The 14,045-nt window shown below is 53.0% G+C and overlaps 1 protein-coding gene across 4 annotated transcripts in view; it reads left to right on the forward strand.

Annotated features, from left to right (window-relative positions):
* DIP2B (disco interacting protein 2 homolog B) overlaps positions 1–14,045 on the forward strand; it is a 66,297-nt gene that overhangs the window by 44,694 nt on the left and 7,558 nt on the right. For all 4 annotated transcript variants that reach the window (XM_064638837.1, XM_064638838.1, XM_064638840.1 and 1 more), the window contains 15 exons: positions 525–664; positions 867–1,003; positions 1,267–1,347; positions 1,477–1,604; positions 2,280–2,394; positions 4,601–4,802; positions 5,160–5,269; positions 5,377–5,457; positions 5,990–6,113; positions 6,516–6,637; positions 7,019–7,130; positions 7,560–7,669; positions 9,953–10,083; positions 10,601–10,769; positions 13,303–13,473. In XM_064638837.1, coding sequence (XP_064494907.1) covers positions 525–664; positions 867–1,003; positions 1,267–1,347; positions 1,477–1,604; positions 2,280–2,394; positions 4,601–4,802; positions 5,160–5,269; positions 5,377–5,457; positions 5,990–6,113; positions 6,516–6,637; positions 7,019–7,130; positions 7,560–7,669; positions 9,953–10,083; positions 10,601–10,769; positions 13,303–13,473 — 1,933 coding nt within the window. The remainder of the gene's footprint in view (positions 1–524; positions 665–866; positions 1,004–1,266; positions 1,348–1,476; positions 1,605–2,279; positions 2,395–4,600; positions 4,803–5,159; positions 5,270–5,376; positions 5,458–5,989; positions 6,114–6,515; positions 6,638–7,018; positions 7,131–7,559; positions 7,670–9,952; positions 10,084–10,600; positions 10,770–13,302; positions 13,474–14,045) is intronic.

A 14,045-nucleotide genomic window follows, 5' to 3' on the forward strand; every position in this document is an offset into this window, starting at 1 on the left:
CAGCTGCTTTTCCTGCTCCTGATCCCCACAGCTGCTTTTCCTGCTCCTGATCCCCACAGCTGCTTTTCCTGTTCCTGATCCCCACAGCTGCTTTTCCTGCTCCTGATCCCCACAGCTGCTTTTCCTGCTCCTGAGCTCCACAGCTGCTTTTCCTCCTCCTGATCTCCACAGCCAGGGGGGTGTTGGGAGTCACAGGGTCACAGGATGGGTGTTCTGAGCCTGGGGTTAGATTTGAGATCACTCTGGACATTTTCATCCTCTGCCTTCTGTGACAAACAGCCCTGCAATCATCTGGCCTGGGAGCTGGGGATTAGCACTGGGGGAGATAACGAGCTGGGAGAGGAGCTGCACTGCCCAGGAACACAATTCCTTAGGGACTGATCAGTGTGGCTCTTGTGGGAGGCAGTTCCTCCTGCCCATCTCGGTTTTAAGTCACTATGCAAAGCAGAGACACTGAAATCCTCCTCTTTCTGTTGCTGTGGTGCCTGCTGGAGTGTGTTCATTGATTTTTGTGTCCTTCAAAGGCCTGGAGTCCCTGGGGCCCCTTTGCCAGGCAGAGCCATCCTGTCCATGAACGGGCTGAGCTTCGGGGTGATTCGGGTCAACACTGAAGATAAAAACTCTGCTCTCACCGTGCAGGACGTTGGCCACGTGATGCCAGGAGGTAAAAACAGGCAGGAGGCTCCTACAAGAGCTTTCTGGGGCTGTTTTAGGAGAGGAACAGGTCAGTGTTCTCTCCCATAGCCAGCCTTGGTGTGGGGGAGGTGGGGCAGGGCCAGACTCTCGTTCCTGTCACCGTTCAGGGGGTCACTTCTCACACAAGGCCAAGTCTGGGGGCTGTTTTAACAAAGCCTGCTCTGTCCTAGGCATGATGTGCATTGTGAAACCCGATGGGCCACCCCAGCTCTGCAAAACAGACGAGATTGGTGAGATCTGTGTGAGCTCCAGAGCAGGAGGGATGATGTACTATGGGCTGGCAGGGGTGACAAAGAACACTTTCGAGGTATGTACAGCAGAATGTCCTTGCCCTGTTTTCTCTGTAAAACTGGGAGCCTTGTGTAATCCCTTGGGTTTGTAACTGAAGTGTGAATGTTGTTTTTTTTAAAAATATACCCTGGGAAGCTCCTTACAGTCAGGGGTATTCAGCATTCCCCTTGCACTGACTGCACCGAGGGCTCCCTCCACTCATGTAAAGGGGGGTGGGGAAGGTTTTTCTGTCCTCAGGCAAACCCAGTGGCCTCCAAGGTGCTCCCCACTGTGTTGCAGGTGATCCCTGTGAACTCCTCAGGCTCTCCAGTGGGGGAAGTGCCCTTCGTCCGCTCCGGCTTGCTGGGATTTGTCGGCCCCGTACGTGAGGCAGCTCCGAGCTCAGCGCCGCTCTGTCCCTCTGCTCGGGGCCTCCAGGGGCTCAGAGAGAAGCTCCTGGGGCCAGAGGGGGTGTGGGAGAACTCAGAGGTTGTTCTCCTTGTGCTGCAGGGCAGCCTGGTGTTCGTGGTGGGGAAGATGGACGGGCTGCTGATGGTGAGCGGGCGGAGGCACAACGCCGACGACATCGTGGCCACCGGCCTGGCCGTGGAGTCCATCAAGACAGTTTACAGGGGAAGGTCAGCACCAGAAACCCCCATGGAATACAGGGAAACAGGGTCTTCAGTGTTTTCTTGGGTTTCCCTTTGGGCAGCTCAGTTAAAGTCAATGTATTTTTGACTTAGGTGTCTTTTTCCCCCCACTGTCCACCCTCTTCCCAGTGTCCAGCCTGGCTTTCCATGGAGTCTTTGTGCTTTAGGGGAAGGAGTCCCAAGTCAACCCCATGGAGAATTTAATTCCCTGTCTCTGCAGAGTTTTAGTCCTTAGCTGCTGGCTGGTGCTCTGCAGCAAGGCAGGGTTTCATTAATGCCCAAAGACACTTGGGTTTTATTTGGCAGTTGTTGGTGTCATTTTCTACATCCTCAGGCAGGGCTGGATCTTGTGTCTCCAGAGGGAGATTTTAAACCATCATGTGGGTGCCTTTAAGGCTTCTTGCCTTGGTGATTTGCCACAGGTTGGAGCAGGAATGTGACAGCAGGTTGGGAGGACAGGGGACTTCGCCATGTGGAAGTTTCACCGGGAGATGGAATTAACCCCTTAAACACTTCCCAGTCTTTCCTTTTCCACTTGAATTGCCTGATGATTTTTTTTCCTCTCTGTCTTTGCCCCTCTGGTTATTTTCACAAGCTCTGCCTTGTGTTGCCAAGGAGCAGAGCTGGAATTTGTGCCTCTGGGGCTCTCCCCCTTTCCCGTAGGATCGCCGTGTTCTCCGTGTCCGTGTTCTACGACGAGAGGATCGTGGTGGTGGCGGAGCAGAGGCCGGATGCCTCCGAGGAGGACAGCTTCCAGTGGATGAGTCGGGTGCTGCAGGTCAGGGGGGGACACTTTTGGGGGGTGGGAAGAGCAGAGGAATGGCCCAGATGGAGGGAGAACAGGGATGGAGGAGCACAGGGATGGAGGGAGCACAGGGATGGAGGGAGAACAGGGATGGAGGGAGAACAGGGATGGAGGGAGAACAAGGATGGAGGGAGAACAGGGATGGAGAGAACACTGGGATAGAGGGAGAACAGGGATGGAGAGAACACTGGGATGGAGGGAGAACAGGGATGGAGGGAGAACAGGGATGGAGGGAGAACAGGGATGGAGAGAACACTGGGATGGAGGGAGAACAGTGGGATGGAGAGAACAGTGGGATGGAGAGAACAGTGGGATGGAGAGAACAGTGGGATGGAGAGAACACAGGGATGGAGGGAGAACAGGGATGGAGGGAGAACAGGGATGGAGGGAGAACAGGGATGGAGAGAGCACAGGGATGGAGGTGGAACAGGGATGGAGGGAGCACAGGGATGGAGAGAACACTGGGATAGAGAGAGAACAGGGATGGAGGGAGAACAGGGATGGAGGGAGAACAGGGATGGAGGGAGAACAGGGATGGAGAGAACACTGGGATGGAGGGAGAACAGGGATGGAGGGAGAACAGGGATGGAGAGAACACTGGGATGAAGGGAGAACAGGGATGGAGAGAACACTGGGATGGAGGGAGAACAGGGATGGAGAGAGAACAGGGATGGAGAGAGAACAGGGATGGAGGGAGAACAGGGATGGAGGGAGAACAGGGATGGAGAGAGCACAGGGATGGAGGGAGAACAGGGATGGAGAGAACACTGGGATGGAGAGAGCACAGGGATGGAGGTGGAACAGGGATGGAGGGAGCACAGGGATGGAGAGAACACTGGGATAGAGAGAGAACAGGGATGGAGGGAGAACAGGGATGGAGAGAACACTGGGATGGAGGGAGAACAGGGATGGAGAGAACACTGGGATGAAGGGAGAACAGGGATGGAGAGAACACTGGGATGGAGGGAGAACAGGGATGGAGAGAGAACAGGGATGGAGAGAGAACAGGGATGGAGAGAGCACAGGGATGGAGAGAGCACAGGGAAGGAGGGAGAACAGGGATGGAGAGAACACAGGGATGGAGGGAGAACAGGGATGGAGAGAACAGTGGGATGGAAGGAGAACAGGGATGGAGAGAACACTGGGATGGAGGGAGAACAGGCTCTGGATCCCTCTTGGCACAGGGGGTTTGTGCAGGGTCACAAACTGGTGCATCTGCTGTGTCCAAGGTGTTCTGTTGTGCCCTGAAGGGACTGGAGTGCCAGGACAAGAGGGAGTGGCTTCCCACTGCCAGAGGGCAGGGTTAGATGGGATATTGGGAAGAAATTCCTCCCTGGGAGGGTGGGCAGGCCCTGGCACAGGTTGCCCAGAGAAGCTCTGGCTGCCCCTCAATCCCTGGAAGTTACTCCAAGGCCAGGTTGGAGCAACCTGGGCTAGTGGAAGGTGTCCCTGCCCATGGCAGGGGGGGAATGGAATGAGCTTTAAGGTCCTTTCCAACCTGGAGGAACAGTTCCCTCAGCACTGCTGAGCAGATCTGTGCTCAAGCTTTGGAGTTCTGCTTTTAGTCTGGATCCTGAGGAGCTCAGAGTTTGGCTTTAAAGCCTCCCTGGCCTTTGGAGCTGCATTTTCAGCAGGGAGACAGTGAGCAGAGGGAGGTTAAACCAGCTGAATGAGTGTGGTCCTAAAAGCAGAATGAGCAGCAAATACTTCCTCTGGGAGCTGCATGTGTGTCCTTCCTGGGAATGACACTCAGGGTGTGAAGTGTGCAAGCTGGGGAGGGAAATGAGGGAAGTACCTGGTGCTGTGAATAATGGATCAGATGCCTGGATGCTGAGGTGGGCAGAAAGGAACAGAGTGTGATGGTTCAGAGGAGACAGATGGATACAATCCCGAGATCAGAATCCTGTGATTCATCAGGCAACTGTGGGTATTTTGGGATTTTGGTCATGGAAGATTTAAAAATGGCTTTGGTGCCTGTGGAATGGGCTGTAAAGGCAGGGATGTGCCAGCACTTGGGGCTCTCCCTGCAGGGCTGGCTGGTGGTGCAGAGGTGAAATGGGATGTCAGTGACTGCCTCGCTCCTCCAGCACCTCAGAAATCCAGGGATTTGCCCTGCAGTGCCAGTGCAGTCAGCAACAGCAGCAGCAGGAGCTGCAGTGACCATCTCTCCTCTCTGCAGGCCATTGACAGCATTCACCAAGTGGGGGTGTACTGCCTTGCTCTCGTGCCAGCCAACACATTGCCAAAAACTCCGCTGGGAGGGATCCACATCTCACAAACCAAACAGCACTTTCTGGAGGGCTCTCTGCACCCCTGCAACATCCTCATGTGCCCACACACCTGTGTGACAAACTTGCCAAAGCCCAGGCAGAAACAGCCAGGTAACCTGAGCCCCTTTGGGGCCCTTTTGGTGTCGGGGTGACGTGTCCCACTCCGTGTCCCACTCCGTGTCCCATTCCCTGTGGGACCAGAGCCTGTCTCGTGCCCTGTGGCTGGGGTGTGTTTGAGGCCTCTCCTTTGCATGTGTTAGTCAGGAATTTTGATTCCTACCTTTGAACTCATTGGGATTCTCCCTGCTGGTGAGCAGAGACCAGCAGTGCCTGCTGAACTCCCTCAGTGAGGTTTCATTCCCTGTCCTCCTGCATCCGTGCCCGGGAGCGGTGGGATCCCGCAGACACTCTTTGTACCTTCCCTCTGCTTTCCCAAAGTGCCCATTCCAGGCTGTTCTCTCTCCTCAGGCGTGGGCCCTGCCTCTGTGATGGTGGGGAACCTGGTTGCTGGGAAGCGAATCGCTCAGGCCTCGGGGAGAGACCTGGGCCAGCTGGAAGACAACGATTTAGTTAAAAAGGTAAATCAGTGCTGATCAGAGCTGGGGAAAGGGAAGGGGATTTCCCCTCCAGCTGGGTGCAGAGCAGCAGCTCTGGTTGGTGTTGAATTCCTGCCTCTCTCTTCCAGCACCAGTTCCTGACAGAGGTGTTGCAGTGGAGAGCTCAAGCCACTCCTGACCACCCGCTCTTCCTTTTACTGAACGCCAAGGTACGGTCAGTGCTGAGCTCTTGGATTTCAAGGCCCACGTGTTATTCACTCAGTGCCAGTTTGAGACTCTCTCTAAAATCTTCTGCCCTCTGCAGTGCCTCTCTTTAGTCTCTGTATCAGCCTTTGCCCATAGGTTTGTGACTCAAAACTTGACCCTTTGACCCTGTAGGTCCCTTCAGCGAACGACTCTCACGGTTCGAGGCTTCATTTTCAAACTGAGCCTGTTTGTAGGTCCCACTGGTTCCTGTATCAGTTAATGGTGTATCCCTGTTGAGTATATTCTGGCAAGGTTCTGGTGCAAGAAGACCTGAACTTGACTCCCTGGAAGGTAGAATTTTCTAGAGCAGATCTAACTCCATCTCTGTCCTTTGATACCGTAGTGGATAAGCAGCTCACTGAGCACCAGCAGCCTTTAGGTAGAGATAACTCGTAGCTGTAGCCTCCTGCTAGCCCAGCAAGCTTGGTTTGATCTCACAGCAGCCAGTTGGGGTTGTGCCAGCCCCCGTTTCGAGCATTTTTGTGTCCTTTCAAGGGAACCACTGTGTGCACGGCCACCTGCCTTCAGCTGCACAAGAAGGCCGAGAGGATCGCGTCAGTGCTCTGTGACAAAGGACATCTCAATGCAGGAGACAATGTGGTGCTTCTTTATCCTCCTGGTGAGTGGCTTTTGGGAATGGCTGGGGCCCACTGGGGAAGTGCAGCCTGGGCTTTCTTTGGTTTCCTCACTGGGATATGGAAATCCAGGGCAGACACTCGCTGCTGGTGCGAGTTGGTCACCGGTGTGTATTTACAGCCCTGCCAGACACTGCTCCATGTCCTGACTGGCTTTTGAGTCAGCTGACACTCAAGATGTTCTTTTCCTGTACAATGGAGATGATTTTCTGTGCTTTACCTTCCCAATCCCCTATCCCAAACTCCCTGCCCTCGGTGTGCATCCGCGCCGTGGGAGCGTCCCCCTTACCCGGCAGGAAGGAACTCCTGGAGGAGGCAGCAGTGCCCAGGGTGTCCCCAGGGTGTCCCTCCCCATGTCCCCTGCTCCAGCTGCCCTGTCCTTGCAGGCATTGAGCTCATCACAGCCTTCTATGGCTGCCTGTACGCCGGCTGTGTGCCCGTCACCGTGCGCCCGCCCCACGCCCAGAGCCTCACCGCGACCCTGCCCACCGTCAGGATGATCGTGGAGGTGAGCAAGGAGGGGCTGGGGCACTGGGGACACCCTGCCTGGCTGCCAGGCACCCCCCCAGAGCTGCTCAGTCACTGCCCTCCCCAGCTGGACGGGGGAGAGTCCCTCCCTGGGAGAAAGCTGGATGTGGCCGTGCCGCGTTCTCGCCTGCCCGGAAGGTTCTGGCAGGTCCTGGGCAGGTTGGGCTGCACTGGGGGGTTAGTGAAGGAAAAGCAGAGCAGGGTGTGCAAAAGGCAGAGAAGGGAGTTCAGGTTTGCTGAGGGAAACTGGCTGCAGGTGATAAAACAGTCCCTGAACAGCAGGCCTTGCAGTGGCAGTGCTGCCGGGCCAGGCTTTTGTCTCTTTTTTCAGTCTCTCAGTCTCTTTTTTTTGTCTCTCCAGGTCAGCAAAGCCGCCTGTATCCTCACTACCCAGACCCTGATGAGGCTGCTCAAGTCCAGGGAGGCAGCTGGAGCTGTGGATGTGAAAACCTGGCCAACCATCATCGACACAGGTGGGGCAAAAAGGCTCCTGGGACTTGTGTGAAGGGGTGACTTCCAGAGGGACTGTCCCCCCGTTTGGCTCTGGAGAATTTGCTTGAATATTTACAAAAGCTGTCCAAGATGGAATCTAATTGTGACCTTGTTCACTGGGAGCATTTGTTGAGCTGTGCATGGACAATGGCTGTACAGACCAGCCTTGCTGCAGCCAACTTTCATCTTAATTCAAGGGCAAGTTGGTCTTTCCTCCCTTTTCCTGAGAATAAATAAATTCCTACGTGGGAGCTTTGGCAAGACTCCTGCCATACAGCAGTCTGTCTCTTTTGGAAAGAGAATTAATAGAAAGCTTTTTCCCTCCCTCTCTGGCTTTTTGAAAGTTGTGTTCTCCTTTCAAACAGCAGTTCAGGAACCAAAACTAACCTGTTTGTTCCTCTCTTGCACAGATGACTTGCCCAGGAAGAGACTGGCCCAGATCTATAAGCCACCCACGCCTGAAATGTTGGCATATCTAGATTTTAGTGTCTCCACAACGGGCATGCTCACAGGAGTAAAGGTATAGTAATGGGGTAGGAGATGTCTCTGGCTGATATTCTGAGCCAGCTCCCCTTGACCCCCACCAAAGCTGGTCCTTGCAGCTTAAATAAAGACCCTGATTTCCTTCTAACAAAGCTGAGGATTTTTAGTTCACTGAGTTAGTTCTGCAGTGGAGGAAAACAGGTCTCAAGGGTGGGATCAGGAATTCTGCTGCTGCCTCCCTCTGGAGAGCTGCCTGTTGGGAGAGCAGCAGAGCTCTGAGCTCCTGTTTTCCCCCACCAGGACCAGAACAGGGGTGCAGCTGGCAAAAAAAGGAAGATAAGAAACTAAAACTGAAAGCTTTAGACTGCCCTTAATGCTCAGGTGTGTTTGGAGTCAGGGATGCCTGGATCACAGGAGAGCTGGGGTTGGAAGGGACCTCTGGAGACCCCCCAGTGCCCAGACAGGGTCACCTGGAGCAGGTGACACAGGAACACATCCAGGAGGGGCTTTGAATGTCTCCAGAGAGGGGGGAACTCCACAGCCTCCCTGGGCAGCTGTTCCAGGGCTCTGCCACCCTCCTGGGAAGTTCTTCCTCGAGTTGAGGTGGAACTTCAACCCCTGCAGCTTTAACTGTTGGTGTCTCTGCTCCTGGTCACTGGGGCTCAGGGGCTCCTGCAGAAAGCACCTCTCCCCTGGGCTGATGTCCCCTTGTGTTGCTGATGTCCCCTGTGTCTCAGATGTCCCCCTGTGTCTCAGATGTCCCCTTGTTACTACCCACCCCAGAAAAAAGGGGGGGAGCAACCCAGGTTCTTATCAATAATTCCCTTGGGGTGGATTAGAGTGAAAGGACACTGAATAATCAGTGTCTGAAAACATATCTAGGTAGGGTTTATTTTAAAAGCATATAGGTAGGGTTCATTTTAACAGTTTTGTTTGAACAGGTATGTCAGCATTTTGGGTGTTGTCATCTGTATCATCTCTCACAGGGATAACCCCTGGGGGGAAAATGCATGAGGGAGAGAAAGGAAAGACAGGATAAGGGGAAGGGAGAGTAAGGGAAAGAAAAGATGTCCCAGGCCATGCCAGGAGCCTCCAACATCTCCTGGGTCTGTGCTGAGTTCCCCCGAGGGGCCTGGCAAAAGGGGTTTTCCTGCCTTTCAAGATTGGCAGGGGGGTGGACAAGCTTTGATGGGCCATCAGAGGTACAACGGGCCATCAGAGGTACAATGCAAAAGTCCTGCTGAAGCCTGGAAAAGCCCCTTGGCAATCCTAGAATGCACAAATCATGAACTGTTTCAGTCTCTGACACCCCTGTGGTGCTCATGTGCCCTCTGTTGCAGATGTCCCCTGTGTTGCTGATGTCCTCTGTGTCACGGATGTCCCCCTGTGTTGATGATGTCCCCTGTTGTCCCCTGTGTTGCAGATGTCCCCTGTGTTGCTGATGTCCCCTGTTGTCCCCTGTGTTGCTGATGTCCCCTGTTATCTCCTGTGTTGCTGATGTCCCCTGTTGTCCCCTGTGTTGCAGATGTCCCCTGTGTTGATGATGTCCCCTGTGTTGATGATGTCCCTGTGTTGCTGATGTCCCTGTGTTGCTGATGTCCCCTGTTGTTCCCCTGTGTTGCTGATGTCCCCTGTGTTGATGATGTCCCCTGTTGTCCCCTGTGTTGCAGATGTCCCCTGTGTTGCTGATGTCCCCTGTGTTGCAGATGTCCCCTGTTGTCCCCTGTGTTGCTGATGTCCCCTGTTGTCCCCTGTGTTGCTGATGTCCCTGTGTTGCTGATGTCCCCTGTTGTCCCCTGTGTTGCTGATGTCCCCTGTTGTCCCCTGTGTTGCAGATGTCCCCTGTTGTCCCCTGTGTTGCTGATGTCCCCTGTGTTGCTGATGTCCCTGTGTTGCTGATGTCCCCTGTTGTTCCCCTGTGTTGCTGATGTCCCCTGTGTTGCTGATGTCCCCTGTTGTCCCCTGTGTTGCTGATGTCCCCTGTTGTCCCCTGTGTTGCTGATGTCCCCTGTGTTGCTGATGTCCCTGTGTTGCTGATGTCCCCTGTTGTCCCCTGTGTTGCAGATGTCCCCTGTGTTGCTGATGTCCCCTGTTGTCCCCTGTGTTGCTGATGTCCCCTGTTGTCCCCTGTGTTGCTGATGTCCCCTGTGTTGCTGATGTCCCTGTGTTGCTGATGTCCCCTGTTGTCCCCTGTGTTGCTGATGTCCCCTGTGTTGCTGATGTCCCCTGTTGTCCCCTGTGTTGCTGATGTCCCCTGTTGTCCCCTGTGTTGCTGATGTCCCTGTGTTGCTGATGTCCCCTGTTGTCCCCTGTGTTGCAGATGTCCCATGCTGCTGTCAGTGGCCTGTGCAGGGCCATCAAGCTGCAGTGTGAGCTCTACTCCTCCCGGCAGATTGCCATCTGCCTCGACCCCTACTGCGGGCTGGGATTCGTGCTCTGGTGCCTTTGCAGGTAGGACTTTTGTCTTTTTGTGGGGGGGAAGGGACAGATTGACTCTGTCCCTCTGGAAATGGGTCCCTCTGGGTGTAATTCCAGACCAAAGTGACTGATTTACAGTGGGGGGGGATTTGTCTTTGAACTCACACCACCACCTTCCCTTTTCCTGCAGATTATCCCATCTCGATTATCTTTGTTTGTGCCTCCAAATGCCCCTGGCTCCAGAATGTTTCTTTTCCCTTTCTTCCTTGATTATGTGTTGCAATAAGGGAGGTTTTTGTTCTGTGTGGGGCTGAGCCAGTTCTGTTCCCTCACTGACAGTGTTTGGGCACGTTTGTGTGTGTGCACAGACTGTTATTCTTGTACAGTAAGTTGCATTTTTCAAATGCTGCTGCTCCAGTTTGCCTCAGCTGCAGAGTCCCACAGCCTGCTTTGGGTTTAGCAGGAACATAATGTGCTAATACAGTAAATATTAATTTAAAGATAACTACGAGCTGCACAAAGATGTTTTCTTCCTTTATGTTCTTCCCAGCGTGTATTCTGGACACCAGTCAATTTTAATTCCTCCTATGGAGCTGGAATCCAACCTTTTTCTCTGGTTATCTACTGTCAGCCAGTATAAAATAAGGGACACTTTCTGTTCCTATTCAGTCATGGAACTGTGCACAAAGGGACTTGGAAACCAAGTTGAAATGTTAAAGGTAAGAAACGTTTCCTGAGTGATCTGTTGGATGAATTAACACAAGTTTTCCTGTTGCACAAGTCTCCAGGCCACAGGTGGCTCAGGAAGCAAATCACCAAAGCAGGTTTGCAGCCCCAGGAGGGGAAGGACTGGGATGGAGCAGGGATGTGTGGGGTGGACACTGGGATGGAGCAGGATTGGGATGGAGCAGGGATGAGTGGAGTGGACACTGGGATGGAGCAGGGATGTGTGGGGTGCAGGGAGCAGGGTTGGGATGGAGCAGGGATGTGTGGAGTGGACACTGGGATGGAGCAGGGTTGGGATGGAGCAGGGATGAGTGGAGTGGACACTGGGATGGAGCAGGGATGTGTGGAGTGGACATTGGGATGGAGCAGGGATGTGTGGAATGGACACTGGGATGGAGCAGGGATGTGTGGAGTGGACACTGGGGTGGAGCAGGGATGTGTGGAGTGGACACTGGGATGGAGCAGGGATGTGTGGATGGACACTGGGATGGAGCAGGGATGTGTGGATGGACACTGGGATGGAGCAGGGATGTGTGGAGTGCAGGGAGCAGGGTTAGGATGGAGCAGGGATGTGTGGAGTGGACACTGGGATGGAGCAGGGATGAGTGGAGTGAAGGGAGCAGGGCTGGGATGGAGCAGGGATGTGTAGAGTGGACACTGGGATGGAGCAGGGATGTGTGGAGTGGACACTGGGGTGGAGCAGGGATGTGTGGAGTGCAGGGAGCAGGGTTGGGATGGAGCAGGGATGTGTGGAATGGACACTGGGATGGAGCAGGGATGTGTGGAGTGCAGGACTCACCTGGCAGGGAGTGCCAGGCCAGCCCTGAGCAGAGGGAGGATCCCACAGGGCTCTGCAGCAGATCCCTTATGTAAGAGTCTGCAGTGGAGGCTCAGCCCAGCACATAATGCACAGCACATGGCAGGAGCTGCTCCAGGGAGGTGTGTTCTCCTTGGAGATGAGAGAAGGCAAAAAATAACTCCCTGAGATGCCTGAGGTGGATTTTTGCCCGGGGTTTGGTGCAGTAGTGGCTCCCTCTGTGAGATTCCCTGGGTGCCTGCCTGGGCTGTGTCACCAGGTGAGCACTCTGGGCTGCTGCTGCTCAGGGCATTCCTGATGGAAACAGTGGGTTCTGCTCCCAGTTTTGTTGAAGGCTCGGTGCAATCCCAGCTTTACCCTCCCTTGTTTTGGTTTCCAGGTGTGTGAGCAGTGAATCCCAGGCTCTGCAGGAGCCCCTGGTGCTGCACTGGGGCAGAGGAGGGAGCCCTGGTAGAGCAGGGTTGGTCCTGGCTGCGTTTCCAGGCTTGGTCAGACACATTTTAGAAGTACAAACAGGAGCTGAAAATGACAAATTTAATGTTATATTATTATAGTATGTTGTTGTTGTTGTTGTTAATAATAATAATAATTACAAATAGAAGCTAAAATAACACATTTCATGTTATATAATACTATTTATTATTGTTATTATTATTATTATTATTATTATTGACAGTACCACCAATAGCAACAACAACAAATAGGAGCTGAAAAGAGGAAATAACTTGAACACAAGAACAGGGTTTGTCCTGTGTGTCTTGAGTTATTTCCAGGGATAAGGAACAAATGTCACTTCTGGAGAGGGGACAGAGGTGACCAACACATCCAGCCCTTTGCCTGAATAACAACAATAATAATAATGATAATAATAATAATAATAATTAGAAACTGAGAAGAGGAAGTAACCTGAACACAAGAGCAGGGTTTGTCCTGCATTTCCTGAGTTATTTCCAGGGATAAGAAGCAAATGTCACCTCTTGAGTGGTGAGAGGTGACCAGCACATCCAGCCCTGTGCCTGAATAATAATAAGTATTACAAATAGAAGCTGGAAAGGGGAAACAACCTGAGCACAAGAGCAGGGTTTGTCCTGCATTTCCTGAGTTATTTCCAAGGATAAGGAGCAAATGTCACTTCTTGAGAGGGGACAGAAGTGACCAGCACATCCAGCCCTTTGCCTGAATAACAACAACAATAATAATGATAATGATAATAATAATAATAATAATAATAATTATTATTAGAAACTGAGAAGAGAAAGTAACCTGAACACAAGAGCAGGGTTTGTCCTGCATTTCCTGAGTTATTTCCAGGGATAAGAAGCAAATGTCACCTCTTGAGTGGTGAGAGGTGACCAGCACATCCAGCCCTGTGCCTGAATAACAACAATAATGATAATGATAATAATAATAATAATAATTAGAAACTGAGAAGAGAAAGTAACCTGAACACAAGAGCAGGGTTTGTCCTGCATTTCCTGAGTTATTGCCAGGGATAAGAATTACAAACAGAAGCTGAAAAGGGGGGAATAACCTGAACACAAGAGCAGGGTTTGTCCTGCATTTCCTGAGTTATTTCCAGGGATAAGAAGCAAGTGTCACCTCTTGAGTGGTGACAGGTGACCAGCACATCCAGCCCTGTGCTGAATAATAATAAGTATCCCAAATAGGAGCTGGAAGAAGGGCTCCTGCCTGACCCCTGTTCTCCCCAGGCCCGGGGCATCAACCTGTCGTGCGTGAGGACGTGCGTGGTGGTGGCGGAGGAGCGGCCCCGGGTGGCCCTCACCCAGTCCTTCTCCAAGCTCTTCAAGGACATCGGCCTCTCGTCCCGCGCCGTCAGCACCACCTTCGGCTCCCGGGTCAACGTGGCCATCTGCTTACAGGTGACACTTCCCAGGGCTTCCCAGCATTCCTGGGATCCCAGAGCCCACCTTCCAGGCTCTGGTTCTGTTCCAGAACCTGCCAACTCTCCCCCGTGTGCCCACCCTGCTGGAGCCCAACATCTGCCCTGCCCGCAGCAGCTGGCACGGGGGGGAGGCAGCTTCCCTTGTTCTGGGCTGCCAGACCATGGCACAGATGCTCCAAACAGCTGGAACGTGCCCTGGGGAGCTGTTTATTCCCACGTAGACAGTGTTGGTGTGTTTGTTCCCACATGGACAGTGTTGGTGTATTTATTCCCCCATGGACAGTGTTGGTGTGTTTATTCCCCCATGGACAGTGTTGGTGTGTTTATTCCCACATGGTGTTGGTGTGTTTATTCCCACAGTGTTGGTGTGTTTATTCCCCATAGTGTTGGTGTGTTTATTCCCACATGGACAGTGTTGGTGTGTTTATTCCCACAGTGTTGGTGTGTTCATTCCCACAGTATTGGTGTGTTTATTCCCCATGGTGTTGGTGTGTTTATTCCCACATAGCACTGGTGTGTTCATTCCCACATAGGATTGGTGTCTTTATT

This window comes from Pseudopipra pipra, chromosome 30, assembly GCF_036250125.1.
Source record: "Pseudopipra pipra isolate bDixPip1 chromosome 30, bDixPip1.hap1, whole genome shotgun sequence".
Lineage (NCBI taxonomy): Eukaryota > Metazoa > Chordata > Aves > Passeriformes > Pipridae > Pseudopipra > Pseudopipra pipra.